This window comes from Pangasianodon hypophthalmus, chromosome 20, assembly GCF_027358585.1.
Source record: "Pangasianodon hypophthalmus isolate fPanHyp1 chromosome 20, fPanHyp1.pri, whole genome shotgun sequence".
Lineage (NCBI taxonomy): Eukaryota > Metazoa > Chordata > Actinopteri > Siluriformes > Pangasiidae > Pangasianodon > Pangasianodon hypophthalmus.
In genome coordinates, this window is record NC_069729.1 from 10,477,688 (window position 1) to 10,499,737 (window position 22,050).

At 38.9% G+C, this 22,050-nt stretch overlaps 1 protein-coding gene across 12 annotated transcripts in view; it reads right to left on the reverse strand.

The window, feature by feature from the left end:
* The window catches only part of kaznb (kazrin, periplakin interacting protein b), a 153,642-nt gene that overhangs the window by 11,199 nt on the left and 120,393 nt on the right, over positions 1-22,050 (reverse strand). For 9 of the 12 annotated variants that reach the window (XM_053227055.1, XM_053227056.1, XM_053227054.1 and 6 more), the window contains 4 exons: positions 17,901-18,089; positions 16,210-16,346; positions 15,671-15,841; positions 3,248-3,428 (listed from right to left, as the gene is read on the reverse strand). In XM_053227055.1, coding sequence (XP_053083030.1) covers positions 3,248-3,428; positions 15,671-15,841; positions 16,210-16,346; positions 17,901-18,089 — 678 coding nt within the window. Of the gene's footprint in view, positions 1-3,247; positions 3,429-15,670; positions 15,842-16,209; positions 16,347-17,900; positions 18,090-21,221; positions 21,299-21,430; positions 21,528-22,050 lie in introns of all 12 variants that reach the window. The other 3 variants (XM_034314428.2, XM_026935670.3, XM_053227059.1) reach the window with 2 other exon arrangements.

The window sequence follows — 22,050 nt, forward strand, 5'->3', positions numbered from 1 at the left end:
CTCTGTTTCTATCTTGACGCTGTGCTGTGTAGCCTATTAGCTCTATAGGCTCTATTAGCTCTATATATATATATATACACACAAGTACTTCTGTCTATATGTATATACACTGCCCTCCAAAAGTTTGGAAACACCCTAAGCAAAGTGAGGTTTTGGACAATATCAGCATTAATCTTTATCATTTCCTGGTGTAAATGCATTAAAATAACTTGTCATTATCACTAAAGATAATAACAATAATTGTTTTTTTTATTACATAATAATGGCAATATATACACATCAAAGTCAGACATGCCCCATGGGTAGCTGTGATACCTGATTACTGCTTTAAACCTGGCCAATGTTTTTTAAAGGTTTTTGGGTCAGCACACCTTAAACAGCTTTATGACTGATTGCCAATTAACTCAAACAGCTTGTAGCCAGTCAAATGACTTGTTTGGCTCGTTTTATAGAGAGTGTTCATGTCTTTCTTGAGAAGATGGCCAGGTCGAAGCAGCTTTCTCTAGAAACACGTCAGTCTGTAATAGTTCTAAGGGATGAAGGCTATCCAATGCGAGATATAGCCAAAAAGTTAAAGATTTCACTGAAAGGTGTCTACTACTGTTTGGAACGGAAGGCAAAAGTCTGGGTCCAATAAAGACAGAAAGAGGAGTGGAGGACCAAGATGTACCTCTTCTAATGAGGACAAATATGTGAGAGTGTCCAGCCTTCGCAACAGATGCCTAACTTGTCCAGAGCTGACAGCTGAGCTTAACAGTACACGTGATGTACCAGTGTCATGTTCTACTGTCTGTCGGAGACTTCAACAAGCAGGTCTGCATGGCCGTGTATCAACTAAGAAACCACTGTTAAATTTAAACAATAAAAGAAAGAGACTGCAGTGGGCAAAGAAGTACAGATACTGGACAGCAGACGATTAAATGAAGGTGCTTTGGACAGATGAATCCAGATTTGAAGTTTTTGGCTCGAAGAGGCGATTTTACGTGAGGCGCAGAGTTGGTGAGAAGATGTTAGATGCCTGTATCACACCCACTGCAGTGTAATGGTCTGGGGCTGTTTTGGAGCAGGAAAACCTGTATCGTGTCCAAGGAATATTGAACCAGCATGGATGCCACAGCATTTTACAGCGACATGCTATTCCACCTGGTCAGCGCCTTATTGGTCATTGCTTCATCTTTCAACAACACAATGACCTAAAGCATACTTCCAAGCTGTGTAAGTCATATCTGGAGAAGAAACAGTCAGCCGGTGTCTTGTCTATCATGGAGTGGCCTGCCCAATCACCTGACCTTAACCCCATTGAGCTGCTATGGGAGGAACTGGACCGTGATGTCCGTAAGAAGTGTCCAATCAGTGTGAATCATCTTTGGGCAATCCTCCAGGAGGCTTCGGGTAATATATCAAGTCAATGTTTGAATAAACTGACTGCTCGGATGCCTAGAGTATGCAGAGCTGTAATAGCTGCTAATGGGGATTTCTTTGATGAATCCAAAATTTGAGTATTTTTCTATGTTATGTTCAAGTTTATGTTCATAAACTTTTTATTTAATAAAATATGTTTTCATAGTTTGTGTTGTCCCTTATTATCAACGCAAAATGGTCACTAACTAAAGAGGATTTATGCTGATATTGCCCAAAAACCCTATTTTGTTCAGGCGTTTCCAAACTTTTGGAGGGCAGTGTATATATATATATATATATATATAAGACAGAAGTACTTGTACTAGGATCACAGGCAGCTAGATGTAAGTTTTCTGATAGTATCTCTTGATGGTCTTTCTGTTTCATCATGTGCAGCTGATGTGGTGTGCTTCTTGACTCCAGTCTTTCATTTGAAGCTCATGTAGATAATATTACTAGGATAGCTTTCTTTCATCTCAAAAATATTGTTAAGATAAGAAATATAATGTCACTACACAATGCAGAAAAATTAGTTCATGCTTTTGTTACCTCTATGTTGGATTATTGTAATGCTTTACTGTTTGGATGTCCTAGTAAGTGCTTAAACAAACTCCAGTTAGTCCAGAATGCAGCAGCAAGAGTCCTTACTAGAACCAAAAGATATGACCACATCACCCCTATCTTATCCACACTGCACTGGCTCCCAATCAAATTTTGTATTGATTATAAAATACTGAGCTTTCTCTTACAAAGCCCCACAGTTATGGAACAGCCTTCCAATTAGTGTTCGGGACTCAGACACAGTCTCAGTGTTTGAAAACATATATTTTTTTTAGTCTGAAAACATATTTGTTTAGCCTTTTGTGAATAGTTTTTTCTTAGGTAAAGGAGCAGATCTGGAGGGTTCACGGGCGTAGAGTGTTGTGGTGAACTGGGATGCCCTCATGTCTTTGTTAGCTTCTGGATCTCCCTCTTAGTTATGCTGTCATAGCTAGTTTTGCCGGAGTCCCTGCTTGCACTCTGCACACAAAGTACATTGTCCTTAATCATTACGGGACAAAAAGCATACCTAACAATCTCTCCCTCTCTCTCCCTCTCTCTCTGTCTCTCTCCCTGTCGAGCTACACATGCTAATCCTGAGACACAATTATCCTGACCCCTTCTGCTCTCTGGATCTGCCTGATCCATCCTGATGCCCTACTTCTGGTTGGAGTTCTCATCACTTGGAAATCACTTGCTGCTGCTGAGGATGGCCCAACATGAATAGCCTAAAGATCAGTGAGATTACTGAGGGTTGTACCACTTAAAAACCATGAAGATGGCTTTGAACTGCACTTGATATGAACAGTCTTGCTATGATGGCTTAGGACTACAATTGCTATGATTGCTTTAGGACTGCAATTGCCACGAACAGTTTTGCACTCAAGTCTCCATCAGTGAATAGTCGATAACTTTAATAAAATAGACTTCAAGTGAAAACTATAATGAATTTCCTGTTTACACAATTGCACTTTTTAACCATGTAGTACACAGTTATAGAAGGGAATTATTTATAATTGCACTATTCCTTGTCACCCAGATGAGGATGGGTTCCCCTTTGAGTCTGGTTCTGGTTTCTTTCTCATGTCATCTCAGGGAGTTTTTCCTTGCCAACATCGCCTCTGGCTTACTCATTAGGGATAAAGTTACAAATTTATAAGTTTAAAACTTATATCCTGAATTTATATATTTCTGTAAAGCTGCTTTGTGACAATGTCCAATGTTTTATTTTATACAAATAAAATTGAATTGAAATTGAATTGAAAGTTGGCAACACTGGTACAGGATCTGCTGTGTGTATGTATACCTTGTCTGTCTGCAGAGTGACAATGGTACAGGGTCTGCTGGCTCTGTCTGATGGCTGCAGTGAGAGGAAGCTCAGCCTGCATCACCCACTCCTGACTACCATTCACCACCGGCTCTGACGGCATGGCCACTGAGTGGCGTTTTGGAACATCTTTAGTGAGGGTGGCCAGAGACTGTTTGGCCTGCGGGAGAGCAGACATTTCATTAACATCATGAACATTTTAGCTTATTGTCATAAAAACAAGTGTGTATAACATTTAATCACATTTTCTGTTGATTTTATATTTATGATCTCTTAACATAAACATTTAGTAATATAATAATGCACATACACATTATTAAGAACAGCAATTTACTGATGCTAAGTAAGTTAATTACATTTCTGTCTGTGTTTCAGACTGGAAAATATGACCTAAATAATACTCAATTCATAAAACCTAATACATAAAAAAAACCCACAAAATTTAAAACAATCCCAATGCACTATAGAAAAAAGTAAGTGAATAACCAAATAAGGCAAAAACTGGCAATATCATTTTAACAAGTTTTAGTTTTAAATTTAATTATCACGCAGCTGGACCACAAACTTTAGCAAGATAAAGAAAAGGACCGTTTGATAACAGTTAAATGTAAGAGTATGTTATGTATGATTAGCTGCCTTAAAATCAGATAGATTTAGAAATTTCTCCTCCCTAAGCTTTTTGTTGCAACATTATGCCACTGGTTGTAAAATATTACTGTGTAATAATTAGGGATGTAGCAATACTGTAACTGGTATCAGCCCGATACCGTGCTCATTTACTTGTACTCATAAAAGATGCCCTGTTACTGACAACAGATAGCAGGTGATATACTGTTGAGCAGGTGATACTGCTCTGTAGTGTACTACGGGCAGTAGCCAAAGGGTAGTTACCATAATTTGCTGTATATACATGCATTCTATCTTCTATGCGTCAACAGCAGTTAACAACTGTGTGCTGTGCTTGATGTAACTCACACTCATGTCTAAATTCAGAAGCCCATTGTGTGTCATGCTGGCAGTGGCATAAGAAGAAATTAATTTCAGTGGGATGAGGAAATCATACAAAATAAAATCATGATTGTTTTCTTGATTTGTACAATTAAATTAAGTGTGACAGTTAAGGTAAGTGTGACGCGCTCATGCAATTTCAGCTGGAGGTCAGACAGCAGTAGGAGCGGTGAGGACACTAATTTGTTATTTAATGATTTATGGCACAATTTGCCAAACAATCTTTAATATTTATTAATCTCTCAATATTAATAATGTTGCCATAAAATGGCATGTTATGACAGTTCAATAAAATGATTAAAAAACATGATAATATAAGGGGAAAATTACACCTTATATTATGAATCCTGATCTACTTTCCTTTTGCAGTTAACTCTAGCAGTCTACTTCACCTCAATATCTCTGTGCTTATAATGTAGCTATCTGGCTAGCTTTCAAACAGAAACAGGAAAATGTAAACATATAAAAATGTAACATATCAACTGGCTAATCCTGTTTCTCTTCACAGCAGCTAGTACTAGTATCCAATAAAATGTGATTACACAAAGGAAACTATATCGATATATATATATATATATATATATATATATATATATATATATATATATATATATATATATATATAGATAGATAGATAGATATAATCAGTATAATAAATGTTATTAATTAATAGTTCATATACCTTTATAGTTTGTTAGCTCTTCTTTTTCCTATAGAAACTTTTTAGGATGATTTCAGAGAGGTCATTGGTGTTAGTTAGAATATGTTAAATACTTTTTTTTTTTTTAAGACTTTGATTATGGCCCTCACAAAAATGATCTGGCCCTGACAGAGTTTGACATCTCTGGGCTAGTGCATGTTGCTGTGCTAATGAACAGACAACACAAAATTACAGCAATCTGGATGTATTTCATGATTAATGATCCCCCAATCAAAGCAAAGTGTCCCTAGTAATGAGGTTACAAATAGTTCATAGATCAAAGTTTTAACTCAGAAAATTATTAAAACCTGTGTATTTATCAACGTTGGCCACCTACATTTAATATATAGGGTGAATTCAGGTATATTAGAACATCAGGTAAAGTGGGACAGTGAAACTTAGTAGCATTTATTTTCTGGCCTTATAAGTAAACATAAAACCTTTTGTTACTGATGCCTTGCAGTGGATGTACTTGATGGGAATAACATGACTTAATTCATGTGACATCACACAAGGGTCAACGGGGATGTGTCAAATATTGGAGGCACATGCAAGTGTAGGCGGTTTATTAAAGAAATCAGACACAAAACAATGTAGAAACAAGAACTGTAGGAAGACGAGGCAAAATACATATACACACAATAGGCGACAATAAGCCTATTGTCGCCTATTGTGTGTATACAACAAGCAAGGAAACACAGAGGAAACAGGACTTAAATAGGGTTACTAATTGGGGAGAACACAAAAGAGGTGATTATAGGTAATGTGATTTGTGAGGCTGCTTGTCAGCCATTTTGTGGCCAAAACAAGTGCTGACTTGACACGGTGAAACTATATTTCAAAATACAAAACAAAATAAAACCCCCCCCAACAGATTTTTGGACTGATGGTATTCCTAGTTTGTGACCTAGTGAGCCAATATCAGAATGTATTTTTGCTAGACTTCAAAGCACTATTGCAAGTCGCTCTGGATAAGGGTGTCTGCCAAATGCCATAAATGTAAATGTAAAAATGTCATTGAAGTGCATGCTGCAACACAAAGCTTAGGGAAGAGAAATTTCTAAGGCTATCTGATTTTAGGGCAGCTAATAATAATGAAATACTTTTACTATTAACTGTGTTCAAAATGTAACTTTCTTTTTCTCACTAACATTCATGGTCCAGCTTCATGACACTGAGAACCTAAAGAGCTACAATGAGATTTATTTATTTATTTTTTAAAAATACTTTTGCATTCCCTCTCAATCATTTTTCTTCCTCTTTCAATAGTGTTGCGTTCCTTCACAATAATTTTTGTGCTTTCTTGCAAAGGTTTTGCGTTACCTCACAATTTTTGCATTCCCTCACAATACATTCATATTCCCCTGCAATCATTGCTGTAGTCCCTCTATGCATTACACTGTCATGATACGCACCCAGCAGTGTCCTATACTACAACGGATGCACTTACTGAATTTTACTTTGAAGCTGAATTAAAATACAGTGAATTGCGAAAGTATTCAATCCCACTTGAATTTATCAGATTAAATAACAAATAATAAATATAAATACACCTTCTTCTTGTCATTATTTTTTTTACATTTTTTTTATTATATATATATATATATATTTTTTTTTTTAATTATTGGTCAGCAAGTATTTCAAAGAAAATCAAAAACTGAAAAATGCTGCTTGCACAGGTATTCAACCCTTCCTGGGTCTTTATAAAGACAATTAACTTTTAATTGGCTTCACCTCTTATATCTAGGTTGGATATTATATCCAAAAGATTATATTATATCCAAAAGATTGGATATCCTAAGCACTGTTGGATCAACAGTGAGGAAGTGGAAGCTGTGTCACACCACCAAGTACTATCTAGACATGGTAGTCCCTCAAAACTCAGAACAAAAACAAGGCAGAGACTGGTGAGGGAAACCACAGTGAGGCCAACAGGTCACTCTAAAGGAGTTACAGAGTATAATGGCTGAGAGCAGAGTGAAGGCGCACCAGGCAACCATTTCAAGAGCTCTGCATAATTAAGGGCTGTATGGAAATGTGGCTAGAAAGAAACCATTGTTCAAGAAGAGCCATATGAGAGTGTCCCAGTATAGATGTGTTGTTTTGGTGGGATGAGACCAAGATTGAGACAGTTGTTTGAGACAAACCTAATGTAAAGCCATGCTTCAAATAATACTATTCCTATAGTGAAATATGGTGGTGGTAGCATCATGCTCTGGGCACTATTTTCATCCTCAGAACCTGGGCATCTTGTCAAAATTGAAGGGAGAATGGATAGTGCAGACTTTTAAGGGGGTTGAATAGTCTTGAAAGGCACTGTATGTAAAGAATAACACACAGCAGACCAGGTGGTGGAAAATAATCCACACCAGTGTGGTGTGAACTCATCATGCTGTTAGCATCCCCAAGTGGATTATATTTGTATAACCACATAGTCTGTCATGTGTTATTCCCTACATACACTGATCAGCCATAACTTAAAACCACCTGCCTAATATTGTGTAGGTCTCCCTTATGCCACCAAAACAGCTCTGACCCATCGAGGCATGGACTCCACAAGACCTCTGAACTGTGTTATATGGTACAGCAGATTAGCAGCAGATCTGCTAAGCAGCAGATTAGCAGCAGATCCTTTAAGTCATGTAAGTTGCGAGGTGGGGCCTCCATGGATCAGACTTGTTTGTAAAGCACATCCCACAGATGCTTGATCAGATTGAGATCTGGGGAATTTGGATGCCAAATCAACACCTTGAATTCTTTGTCATGTTCCTCCACCATTCTTGAACAATTTTTGCAGTGTGGCATGGTGCATTATCCTGCTGAGAGAGGCCACAGGCATTAGGGAATATCGTTGCCATGAAGGGGTGTACTTGGTCTGCAACAATGTTTAGATTGTGCATGTCAAAGTAACATCCACATGAATACCAGGACCCAAGGTTCCCTAGCAGAACATTGCCCAGAGCATCACACTGCCTCCGCCGGTTTGTCTTCTTCCCATAGTGCATCCTGGTGCCATCACTTCCCCAGGTAAGCTCTCTCTCTGTCTCTCTTTCTCTGTCGAGCTACACATGCTGCTACTGAGGTACCAGTGATCCTGACCCCTTCTGCTCTTCGGACCTGCCTGATCCATCTTGATGCCCTACTTCTGGTTGGAGTTCTCATCGGTTGAGATCGCTCGCTGCTGCTGGGGGTGGCCCCACATGGACGGCCTGAAGATCATTGGGATTGCTGGGGATGGTGCTACTTGGGGGCCGTGGAAATGACTTAGGGATCTCATATGGGGAGTCATACTGTGATGGCTTGGGCCTGCGACTGCTGTGGTGGCTTTGGGGCTGCGGTTGCCATGAGCAGTTCTCCCTCAGTGGACAGTGAATAGGTTCAATAAACTGAAGTTCATGTGAAAACTAATGAATTTACTGGTTGCACAATTGCACTATTGTTAATGTAGTACACAGGGAATTATTTATTTATAATTGCACTATCTGTTATCACCCAGATGAGGATGGGTTCCCTTTCGAGTCTGGTTCCTTTCAAGGATAAATTCACATATTTACAATTTATTTTGATTTAATTTAATTTGAATGTATTTATTTCTGTAAAGCTGCTTTGTGTCCATGGTTAAAAGTGCCATACAAATAAAATCGAATTGAATCGAATTGAAGCAACACACATGCACCTGGCCATCCACATGATGTAAAAGAAAATGTGATTCATCAGACCAGGCCACCTTCTTCCATTGATTCATGGTCCAGTTCTGATGCCCATTGTAGGCGCTTTCAGTGGTGGCGAGGGGTCAGTATGGACACTCTGAACAATCTGCTGATACACAGCCCCATACGCCGCAAGCTGTGGTGTACTCTGTGTTCTGACACCTTTTTATCATAGCCAGCATTAACCTTATCAGCAATTTGTGCTACAGTAACTCTTCTGTGGGATCGGACCAGACGGGTTATCCTTCGCTCCCCATGTGCATCTATGAGCCTTGGGCATGGCCATGTTGCCAATTCCTTGGACCACTTTTGGTAGGTACTAACCAGGGATCATCCCACAAAACCTGCCATTTGGAGATGCTCTGACCCAGTTGTCTAGCCATCACAATTTGGCCCTTGTCAAAGTCGCTCAGATCCTTACTTTTGCCCATTTTTCCTCTTTCTAACACATCAACTTTGAGAACTGACTCTTCACTTGCTGCCTAATATATCCCATCCCTTGACAGGTGTCATTGTAATGAGATAATCGATGTTACTCACTTCACCTGTCAGTGGTTTTTAATGTTGTGGCTGATCGGGGTATAGTTTGTTAACCTGGCACTTTACTCAATGTAATCTTTGCATACAGACACTAAGGAAGATCAGAAAATAACAGAATAACAGAAAATAACAAAATTCCAAAATTCATCTCTATTGACTTTCTGGACATCCTCACATATGGTGTATGACCATATCTTTTATTCGCGATGTGCAAGAAAATCATGAAAGTGTCTTTAAAATATGACACTGCTTAACAGCATCCTTACATTTACCTACATTTACTACTAGAATAACACTGATTTGTACTACTACTTAATTTGTAGAGTGGGGTATCTACTCTGTTCACATCAGAGGTAATTTTTAAAACAATTTATTAGACATATTTATTTCAGTTTCAATACACTATGTCAGAATTCCAGTTTCCAAAATTTACATATTTTACTCTTTGAACAGTCTAGAAGATTCCAGAAATTGATGTAATAATTTTTAGAAGCTTGTCATTGGCTAGTTGTCATATCTAGGAGTTAATTTGCCCTTGATACCATTCCAAAATCTAAACAACTCAGCTCCAAGTCCAGATCCTTCTCAGGAGCAATTTCCAAACAACTGAACGTACCACAAGTATTTGTACAAACAATTGAATGCAGATATGAAAAACATTGGCACCATACAGACACTACATCTTTCAAGAAAGAAGCACAAACTAATGAACGATGAACGAAAATTTCAGCTGAACCCCAGGACAACAACAAAGACTTGGTGAAGAAGTTGGACCGAAGTATGTACATCCACCATTAATCCTATATCACCATGGTCTGAAAAGGCTGTCACACAAGGAAGAAGCCCCTACTCCAAGTCCAGCATAAAAAGCCAAAATTAAGTTTGCAGGTGACCACCAGGATGAAACCCTGGCCTTTTGGAGATGTGTTCTCTGGTAAGATTAAACAAAAATTTAACTTCCTTTTCCTTTTCAAGTTCCTTTTAACACACATAGCACTACTTGCCTCTATAGTATACAGTTAAAAAAAATAAATAATAAAATCAATTATTTATAGTCACAATATCTGTTGTCACCCAGAAGATGAGGTTGTCTCTTTTGAGTCTGGCGCCTCTCAAGGTTTCTTCCTCTTGATGCCTCTGGGAGTTCTTCTGAGAGAGAAGACTGCAAACTGTGCTCTGTGCAAATATCAAGAGGAGGATCTACAGCATCTTCCTGTCCAATAACCACTTATGGTTTTTGCTCAGTATCTCAAACAAAGAGTGCAAGGACAGCCAATCTGAGTACACAGTGCAGTATCAGTGAGTCTGATCATTAAATATTTGTGTAAGGTTCTTGCACACGCAAATGTATTTGTGAGCATGGAGCAGTGAAGTGAGCATGAATAATTTTTCTTTTTTCTCTCACTCTCTATATATATGCTACCTCTGTGTAAAAATTGTATTAGCTTCCACTGTTATGCTAATGATATACACTTGTATGTTTCAGCAAACCCAGATTTAGAAAAATCAATAGAAAAATCAATGTCTAAATTTCTAAATTTCTATTGTCTAAACCAATTAGTCACAGTTCCGTTTGGAGCCCCAGTGACATTTCAACATCTCATGGACAGAATACTCTCCCCCGCACAATGCATACGCTGCTGCATATTTAGATGACATAATCATTTATAGTAATGATTGGCAGTGGCATTTACAACATCAGAGGGCTGTCCTGAGATCCTTGAGACAGGCAGGACTCACAGCAAACCCAAAGAAGTGTGCAATTCAACAGGTCGAAGTATGGTATCTGGGCTTCCACTTGGGCCTTGGACAGGTGCGTCCCCAAATTAATAACACAGATTGAGGCCTGTCCAAGACCCAAGACCAGAAAGGGGGGTGAGGCAGTTCCTGGGGCTGGCTGGCTATTATCGGAGGTTTGTACCTAATTTTTTGGATGTCACTAGCCCATTGACTGATCTCACGCCAGATCCGTTCCAGTGGATGGAGCCGTGCAAGCAGGCTTTCTGCCAGGTTAAAGCATTTTTGTGTGGGGGCCTGCTGTTGCAATCTCCTGACTTTTTTCTCCCTTTTGTTCAGCAGACTGATGCGACTAAATAAACGCGAGCCTGGAGCTCTGCCTGCCTCATGAGTCTTCCTCCACACCCTTACACACCAGATTGTGCATAAACAAGCTCCAGTTAGTCCAGAAGGCAGCAGCCAGAATCCTTACTAGAAGATATGACTGCATCACCCCTATCTTCTATACACTGCATTGGCTCCCAATCAGATTTCACATTATAAAGTACTACTATTGATCTACAGTTACTAGTACTGATTAGTCTCGTGTCACAGTACTTAAGTGAAATTCTGGTCTTTTATGATCCGCTGCAATTACTTCGATCAAAAGGTGCAGGCTCTTCTCTTGAACAGTGAGGGCTACAGCAGGATACAAAGCCTTCCAATTAGTGTTCGGGATTCATACACAGTCTCAGTGTTCAAGTCTAGGCTGTAAACATAGTTGTTTAGTCAAACCTTTCATTAATTGTTTTTCCTTAGGTAAAGGAGCAGATCTCAACGGTTCGCAGGCATAGGGTGTTTTGGTTAACTGGGATGTTACTGCTATTGAATGGTTTGCCTCTTGTGGTATAGCGTCTATATTTCTGCTCTTGAAGTTCTTCAAACAGTGAATTGTGGTACTTTCAACCCTGCCCTTTGGAGGTTGTTGGTGATCTCACTGACTGTTGTTTTTGGTTTTTTTTCCTCAGCTATCACAATATTTCTGTCATCAACTGCTGTTGTTTTCCTTAGCCAACCTGTTCATTGTCTGGTTGTTGGTCCACCAGTGGTTTCTTTCTGGACATTCCAAATTGTTGTATTGGAATCTATGTTGTATCTATGCCCAATGCTTATGAAATGGCTCTGATCAATTTTCCCTCTTTTATCAGCTGTAAATGCAGTCTTCACAGGTGAAACCCAGGGCTCAAACCAAGAGTAGATATTCAGAGCTATTAACTGTTTAAACAATGACTCTAACAGGGCATACCTGGACAACAACAACAACAACAACAAAACACCTGTAAGTGACAATGTCCAATATTTTTGATGACTTGAAAAATGGGTTCAAACTAAAGGTTCTAAATTGTTTAACACATCTAGATGTAAATATCAGAAAATGCAAGATGGCATTTTGATCTATCATCTTATATTCATTTTTTGATCTCCAACTCAAAGTTGTAAGTTTGATCAAGTTCGTTCAAGTCATCTCTCAACCGTATGGGGTTTCTCTAAAATCTATCACTAGGTAGTAGCCTATAGCATAATGGAAGTATGACAGCCTTTTGGCTTTATTTTGTTTAAGGCATTGTCATTATTAATGTGTAATGGCTCACCTCTAAGAGGCCCTGTTTACAAAAACAAATACGGACCCTGACCACAGTAAAAGTCACAGAAAATAAAGATGACACCAAAATACGTGAAAAATGAGAAAGTGTATTAACCAAGAATATATACATACGAACAAACACACTATATACAGACCCCAATTCCCTACAGTCCCTCAAGCTGTTAATAAACAGTACTCAGTATAAGTCTATGTACATGTTCAGAGTTTGTTTAGGGTAGGCCTCACCCGATACTCGGTCCCAGGTGAGTGTATCACTCCGCTTTTGCTAAAAGCCACAACCACAGGTGAATCCTCCCTCCAACGGAAACTACTTCCAAAGGAACGGTATCCGCCTTTAATCTGCCGTCACGCTGTCTTCAGCCAAGCAAAACAATAATCCACAACCTTTTTTGTCTTGTCTCCCTCATAGTGTCAATTTCCGGTTTAAGTTCATTTCCACTTACATCTACATCCTTCTGTGATGATGTGTAAGTCTCTTCAAGTCTTGTGATACGTGCAAGTGCATGACATCATATGGCAGCAACAAAGACAGACTAAAACCTTTAACACGTGCTAACAGTATTTAAATCACCTATAAGAGAAAAAATATGTGGCGGTGCTACAAATGTCATCCTACCCCACCAAAATGCATTGATGCTGGAAAAAAAATTAACCGCATTTTATAATAAGTTGACAGTCCCTTTAAAATTATGCTTTATCGCATAGTGACACAGAAAAGGTGTGTTTGGTAGCTTCATTTTTCTTGGAGGAAGCATGTGTAAAATCCAATTTATAGTTCTGCATTAACATGGATACAGTATAATACAGTAAACATGACATGCAGAGACATGACGTGCTGATGTGCAATCCTCCTGTGAGCTAACGAGCTAACGATTGTGTGCCTTTTTGGTGCTGTTCTGTGCAAACACTGAAATGAAGGAGGATGTGTGGCTGCAGCAGGTGGGGGAGGAGATCATCATGCTGAACCTTTTTAAAAACTCTATCAGCTCGTTGGCTCTGTGAAAGCTGTCCCCAACTCACCTTAAAGCCAGTGTTTTGCTTCATGACAGTCCATACCCCCTTTGCATTATTTTGCTGAAGCCTACCCTCTGGCTTCCTTCTGTAGGTTTCTTTATTCTCCCTCAGCCTCACCTTCAACTTGCTCTGCACCCTCCTCATCTGTACTTTGTCCTTATGTCTGAAGGCCTACTTCTTCTTGTTCAGCAGTTTCTTCAGATCTTGGTAATCTAGAGCTTATTGTAGGAACAGCAAGGGCTTGTACCTTCCTCTTTGCTTTCTTTCTGAGTCCAACTCTGCATCCTCTGAATGGTTTGTTTATTTCTTCAGCAATGTTTAACCACGTGCAGGATGAACACACTGACTTGTGAAGCGCAAACAGCTGGTCACAGCTGTAAGATCATTTACTTCTCCGTGGCTTCCATTCAGAATGTATGGAAGAATTTTCTTAATCAATGTATGATTCAAGTATAGCTATCATATAATCCATTAAGTATAATCAAGAGTTAAAATACTTAGAAATAATAAGAGATTTAGTACATTTAGAGAGTAACTTTATGCATATTATTTTACAAGGCTATTTCTGTGTATGTGAATCAAGAAACCTAAAACAAACTGGTGTGACCTTGCAGGTAGACTGCTTTTGGGAAAAAAAATTAAGCACACAGTTCTCATTCATAAATTGTATATTCTTCCATCCAGATGTGCTCTGTCATGTCTCATGGGAGGGTGTTTTTCTCTCTACCAGACTACTGAAGTGCATTGTTGAAGTCGTGATGAAGGTTAACTTTTTAAAAAAAAAACAAAAAAACTGACTGAACTCTTGCCATGGTTAAAACTAAGATAGAGGGTCAATGAAGTAATTGTGGCGAGAGACAAAGGTGTAATAAAAAGAAAAAAAGAGAAGACTTCACTTAATGAGATCGTTTTAGAAGTCTATAAAAGCATGAGCCATGACTATGTACATCAGATGATCCTCTCGGCTTTGTTGGTTGATTCAATAAAGTCTGATTTTTGGCATCCAAAACCCTTTGACTTCTGAAAGTTATTTTTCTTATTCTGAACTGAAGAGTTTTGCCACGACAAATGTAGAAATGTAAAAAAAAACTTTGTGTCAAAACAAGCTAAAAGCTAAAAGGATAAATAGTAGATGTCTAAGTGTCCCTAGAGACATGAACTACTGAAAGCAGCTGCCACTAGCATGCCATCTTACCATCTTTAAAAAAATGCTAGAATGTGATCATATATGTTCACATTATTGAATAATGGATTTATTTATGGAATACTACACTTACTGGTCACTTACACATACTAGTCACCTGGAACACCTGCTCATTTACATCATTTGGCAGACACCCTCATCTCATTTATACAACTGGGCAATTGAAGGTTAAAGGCCTTGCTCAAGGGCCCAGCAGTGGCAGCTTGGCGGTGCCGAGATTTGAACTCTCAACCTTCCGATCAGAAGGCCAACATCTTAACCACTGAGCTACCACTGCCCTGAATCATGGGTCAGTGAAACACACAACTCGCATTGTTTTTTGGCTTTTCTTCGCTGTGTAAGTAAATTCTGGTGTGGTTCATGCAACAGTGCCTCCTAGAGGACACACTCACGTTATGTGCAAGTATGAATATTTCACACACCATAGCCTGACATGCATGCAGAGACGTGCATGCAGAAGTGTAAACTGTGAATGGTGGCTGGGAATTGGCTAAAACTAAATTAGGGAGGAGGGGTGGTTGGGGGGGACACAATCAAAAATCAAGAAACTTTAAATCTGTGTGTAATGGTGGGAGCTTGTCAGAACTATTAATGGAAAAATACACTGTAGATTGGGCAGACAGTCTTTAAGCAGAGAATGTTCTCACTATGCTATGAACAGCTTTCAGGCACTCCACAGTGCTCAGTGTGTCTGTGAGTGCACATCAGCAGCGGCCATGTGTCTAGAGTGGAGTACTGAAGACTGGCAGGGATAACCATTTGAAAACCAGAGGTCTTCTCTGTCTCTCTCTGTCATGTCTCTCAGCATAAGAGAAATGATAAGGGGTGTGTGTGTGTATCTTACCATGGTTAGCTCAGCTTCCAGCTCTTTAATTCTGTTCTCCTTCAAGTCAATCTGTGAGCGCAGGAGGCCAGCGTGCTCTGTGGCCTCTTTGGTCTGTCTGCGCAGGTCCCACTTCTCCCTCTCCAGCAGGTCCTTCTCCTTCGCCAGAGACTTCACCGCATCTTCGCTCTCCTACACCCCCCCAATACACACACACACACACACACACTTTCATAACAACTGAACAACTAAGAAAGCTACATAAACACTTTCAAAGAGACTTCCTTTGTCAATTTTAAGTTGGCATGCCACCTGACTTGACTAGAAGTGATGCAGATTTTTGTTGACATAAAGTTGTTATGACACTTTCCAGGCTGACATATATTACATTATAACAACTGACTGGACATAGCTCAGTGCATTTTCAGTAAAGTATAAGTAATGCAAGAGTAACAGGATGGGTTTGGGCTGTTTTCCTAAAACTGATATCAAAAGGCCTTGTTAAATATTTAGATGTACTGAGGCTAATGGATGTAATGAGTGACAGTGAGCACACTGACCTTTCTGTGCTGGTCGTAGTTCCTGATAAAGTCTCGGAGCTGTTCCTCTCGGCTCTCTAATGTAGTGTATAGCTGCTGCATCTGGTTCACTAAGTCAGCCTTCTCTGCCTTTAACCTAGTACGGTCGCATTTCATAGCTACACACCCGTAAACACACATACATTTTATAAACATTTTTTCATTGGTTTTTCTAAAAACATTCATTCAATCATTCATTGAGGTTTTCACCTTCGGGTTAAAGATCTCCTCATCCTTTCTTTTAATCCCAGATTGTATTTATGAGTAGATTAAATAAAATTATCAGTAGATTATACCGCAGTATTGAAATGCAACATTCCACCCTCCAGGGGGCACTACAGACCAAGCATGTTTTGTTCATTGCAGTCAAAGGAATTTCTACAGTGTCCTAGGTTAAAAAGTCCCACTAAATAATGCAAACGGATACAAATATCTTTAGCTGGAACAAAGCTATGTAATTCAATGAGTGTTAGTAATTCACACACCCAAAACTTTGCAGACCACAATATATCTTTCATGGTTTGTGTGAATCCATGGAACTAGCTCTGAGTTACAGCTGTGGCAGCCACAATGTTTACAAATCTCAATATAATTTTGATAATTATAGAGATTGAGACTCTGATGAGTAATATAAGATAACAATTTATTAATCCTAGGTGGGAAATATTTTGTGAAGATGGGGCAAAAAGGACTAGGACTAGTTTGCATATAATTTATCAGGACTAAACTGTCCAAAAAGACACTTTTTTATGGTTTAATCAGCAGAAAAAAAGGAATTTCACTGTACACCTTATTTTTGTGTGCAAAAACATGAATAGCGCAACCAAGTGGCCAAATTGTGTTAGATTGCATCAGGTACTAGGTCCCTAGAAGGGCCTAGCATTCAATTTTAATTACAATAGCTCTATTTCTGTCTGACTTTTTTTCCCATTTGGAAGTTCTGGGAGCTGCAGGACTGGGGCTATGGACAGGAGGCGCTTGAACTCCTTGAACGCCTCCTGGGCTTCTGAGTTCCACTGAAACCACCCTATGGACTTCTTTGTAAGGGCAGTTAGTGGTGCGGCCACCGTGCTAAAATTCTGGATGAAATGCTGGAAAAAATTAGCAAAGCCCAGAAAGAGTTGCTCTAGGCAGAGAAATGTCAGACGCAGCCAGTCCACGACTGCCTTGATCTTGGCTGGGTCCACGCTCAGACAGCCCTTGGATACCAAAAACCCCAGGAAGGTGACTGCCTGAGCATGGAAAAGTGATGTTTCCAATTTTACACAGAGATGATTCCCTAGAAGCAGCTGGAGATAAGAACCTTCCAAATGTCCCAATGCTCCCAAAATACTTTGTGTATACATAGGACTTATCAGTCACAAATTAATTTATAAAAGTTGAATTGCATTTATGAAGCTGAACATCTCAGTCATTGTTAAAGTATTGGGTGCTAAAGGTCACACTTGTGTAACAGAATCTTTAAAAGTGGATGATAACAGTTGTATCCCATGCCATCATCAAAGAAAGGTCTAAGAGGTCATGTACCTCAAGCACATTTGGTTGATAAAAGACAATACTATGACCTTTAGAGACAATGGAGCGAAACCGCTTTTGAAATATGGCTGGGTGTCTGTGATCCTGCACTCAGAGAGCTGTGGGTTATGAATAAGACACTAAGGTGAAGTCCAAACCTTGTAAGGCCTCTTTGACACGGTCCAGCTCACGTTCTTTCTCTGCCAGCCGTATGCGGAGCTCAGTAGCGGACAGCGCATTGGCCGAGCAGCCCTGCGTCTCCTGAAGGTCCTTATTTAACATTTCCTTCATCTGCCTGAGCAGTTGCACCTCCTCCTTCAGCTGAGTGACCTCCTCTCTCAGCAGCACTGTGTACAGAGAGAGAGAGAGAGAGAGAGAGAGAAAGATTATGGGTGTAGGGTTGAAATATGAAATCAAGGTTAAATAACTCCACTCTATGCAAATGGAGTTAAATTTGACCCTAATAATTACCAAGGCATTTTTGTGAACAGTAATCAGGGGAAGATAAAGTGTAACATCATGAGCTCTAGATTTTTAAACTTCCTTATTGAGCACAATGTCTTGAGTAGAAGTCAGACTGGATTTTTATCAACTTGCTATACAACTGATCATATGTACAGTATACCCTACACACCCTCACTGAGAAATATGATGTACACAATAAATAAAAAATATTTGTATGCTTTATTGAAAAGGCTTTTGTCTCCCTTTGGGATCACAGCCTGTTTTACAATATTCTGGAAGTTTTGCAGTGATCTATAAACACAGGAAACAAGTACAGCATAAAAATTGTCAATAAATAAAAACATTTCATTTCTCAGGAGCATGGAGTGAGACAGGGCTGCTGTTTATGTCCAAGCTTATTCATACTTGTATAATATTCAATTGACAAAGACAATAGTGCGGGCTACAACACCCAGTCTCTCTCTACATAACTCAGAGATTAAACTCCTGCTGTATCGTACTGTTAAATCTGGGCACTTGCAGTAAATCCCAACAAAACTAAAATGATGAACTTTCAAAAAGGAGCCTGATCTCCAAACAGCAGTCCCCTCATCCAACAGGTCCTGAGTCACAGTTGTCAGGGACAAAGAGAAGGAAAAAGCAGGGTGCTGAGGTTTGAGAGAGAGTGCAAGCATTAGTAAGCTGTAATTATGATCAATGACAGTGAAATTTAAAGACAGCAACCTCTTTTTAGCAAGAAGTCTCAAATAATGACAAAGAAAGAGCACATAAAGAGTTTACTTTTTACTCTGATTCCTGCTTTCCTCATTTTCACTGTTTTCATCACCAGAAGGCTCCAAGCTGAGTATGTGAGAAAAGCCATAATGGCAGATTGCTAAGTGCTCTTCAGCACCTTAACTTTAGTGCATGTGCGCACACACACACACACACACACACACACACACACAGTTACTGAATGCTTTGAGTCAACATTTCACTTCATGCTAGATAATATTGACCCATTAAAAAATTTATATATATATATATATATATATATATATATATATATATATATATATATATATATATATATGCGCCGGTACCCCAGTATAATGATCATACTAGACAACTTTATATATTTACCCCATGACAAAATTGAAAACAGACATAAAGATCCCTGATATATGCATTTTCTTAACCAAATACCACCAGAAGTAAACAAACCTCTCTTAAAAATAACACTCTTCTCTTACTTTCTTAATTGGCTAAATCGTTCACACTACTAGTTATTACACCGCTGATTAAAAAGCCCAACCTTGTCAGCTGTTTTGACGAACATCAAACCTCCCCTTTATTACCAGGATCAATAGATCAATAGATAAGCTCATATCTGCACAGGAATTAAATCATTCAATCAGGATTTAGGCCTCGTCACAGTACTGAAATAGCTGGTTAAAGTAGTAAATGGTGTACTTTTGGCCTCTTATCGGGGTGTGTCTCTTCGCTTGTGTTGCTTGAAGTCAGTGCCTAGAAGTTCCAAACATCTAAAGGAGTAGGGGTTCCCTTTTAGAGACTGGTTCCTCATGACATCTCGGGGAGTTTTGCCACTGTTGCCTCTGTTTGGTTTATCAGGGATCTAGAGCTAAGCTGCTTTGTAACAATGTGTACTCTTAAAAGTGCCATACAAATAAACCTCATTTGATCTGAACTGAATTACATCACTATGCCTAACCTTAATCTTAGATTCATTGTTCAAAATAAAATCTTTAGCTATTTTATTGTTTCAGATTTTTTTGGTGAATTCCCACCCTTATTCACTCCAACACACACACACACACACACACAAGCTTCAGAGAGCAGATGTGTTAGACAACAGTGTGAAATCATGGCAATAAGTGATGGATGCCATCCAATCATAACTGGCAAAACATTAGTAAATACACTACTATATTTACAAAAGTGCCAGGAGAGGCCAGAGCTGACTACAAAAACTGTTAGCTAAAATGTTTTTATTAATGACTGCAAGATTGGCTATTTTTTTGTTTGGGTCGAAACAGGCTCAGACATGGACAGACAGAAACAGCACTAACTGATTGTAAAGGTATATTTTTTATCTGTTTGTGCTGTTAAAGCACAGGCACTGTGAATGAATTTGACTGAGACCTAGATGAGTGCACTTTGCATTACAAACAACTGCAGCTAAATCAGAAGCACAAAAAGTCTTTGAAGGAAAAACAATAAAATTGACTGTACCTCTGTACCTTTTCTCTTTTGCAGCAACATCGTAGTAACAACTGAGTAGTTCAGAAATCAATCAAATAGTCAATTGATCGTGAAATTAATAGACAGTTTCTGTAGATTGCAGAATTTGGTGAAAATTAAATCGACTTGTTCCAATGATGCTACAGTGATAAAACAGAGCTCCATTGGAAGTGCTTGGACTTGGAAGTCAAATAAAGTATTACTTAGTAAACTTTGCCAGACCTGCACTACATTTATCATAACAAATTTCAATGGGTATGGAATCTTCTGTATCTTACTACTGAGAAAAATGACTGACTGGAATGAATGACTGGAGGCCTGTTCATTTGCAAAGTATTGTGTTCAGACCCCTTCTCATCTCTCGTGTATCTGCATTTCCACAATAGGGACACATTGTTGAAATGTTGTTGTAGCTCCTGACGACACAAGCTTTTTTGTTCCTCGGTGGTAAGTGTTATTTCCTAATTGCCTATACTGCAAAACTATAGAAAATGGCTATTATTCCCCTCAAACCTTGTTTTTGTGACCAGAACATTGCTTTTTAAAATTTACCTATTTTCATTGAGAAAATCAGCAAATGTGCGTCCTTTCATTCACATAAAGTCAGAAAAAACAGGTAAATTTCAAAAAATGTTATTTTTTTCTGATCTCGAAGAGGATTACAACAACATCAAGACATTGCTGGATGCCTTGAAGTATGATGAGTACAGCTGGGAGATCATTGGAAACTTCAAAATTGTGGCATTCCTGATGGGTCTCCAAGGAGGTTTTACCTGCTGTCTTTGTCTTTGGGACAGGGACACCAAGGCGCACTACCAAATGCAGGACTGGCCACTGTGCACCAAGTTCGCTGTGGGGAGAAACATTGTCAAGTGGAAGCCATTGGTAGACCCCCAGAAGATGCTGATGCCACCACTGCACATCCAATTGGGCCTTATGAAACAATTTGTCACAGCTTTAGATAAAGAGTCGGCAGCCTTACCTTCAAGACTTCTTTCCTAAGCTGTGTGGGGCAAAAGTCAAAGCTGGTGTCTTCGTCGGACCACAGATAAAGAAGATCCTGGAGTGCAAGGAATTCCCTAAGAAGTAATAAGGACAAAGTGGCTTGCAACAGCTTTTTTACAGTGGTTCGGGGCTTCCTGGGCAAACACAATGCAAAAACTACGTGGAGCTGAACTATGTGAAAGTGCTTTAGAATACAATCGTAACCCTTGAAAAACTACTCACTTATAAATCTTTTTGTGGTCATTTATACTTTAGTATAAATACATGTTAATTTTGAGTTTGGTTTTTTTTTTTACTTTATGTGAATGAAAAGATGCAAATTTCCCAATATTTACTATTTGAAAATAGTTAAATTTCAAAATACCAATGTCCTGGTCACAAAAGCAAAGTTTGAGGGGATTAATAGCTATAATATACTTTTGAGGCATAAGCAATTAGAAAACAACACTTACTACCCAGGAACAAAAATAGTGTTATCACTGTGCAATACAAGTGTTAACATTGTGCAATACTGTGTGTTTTAAAAGCATTGTGGCATAAAATGTGGTATCCATTGTATGTTTCAGGTATTATTTCATAGAAAATTGAAACAAGGGT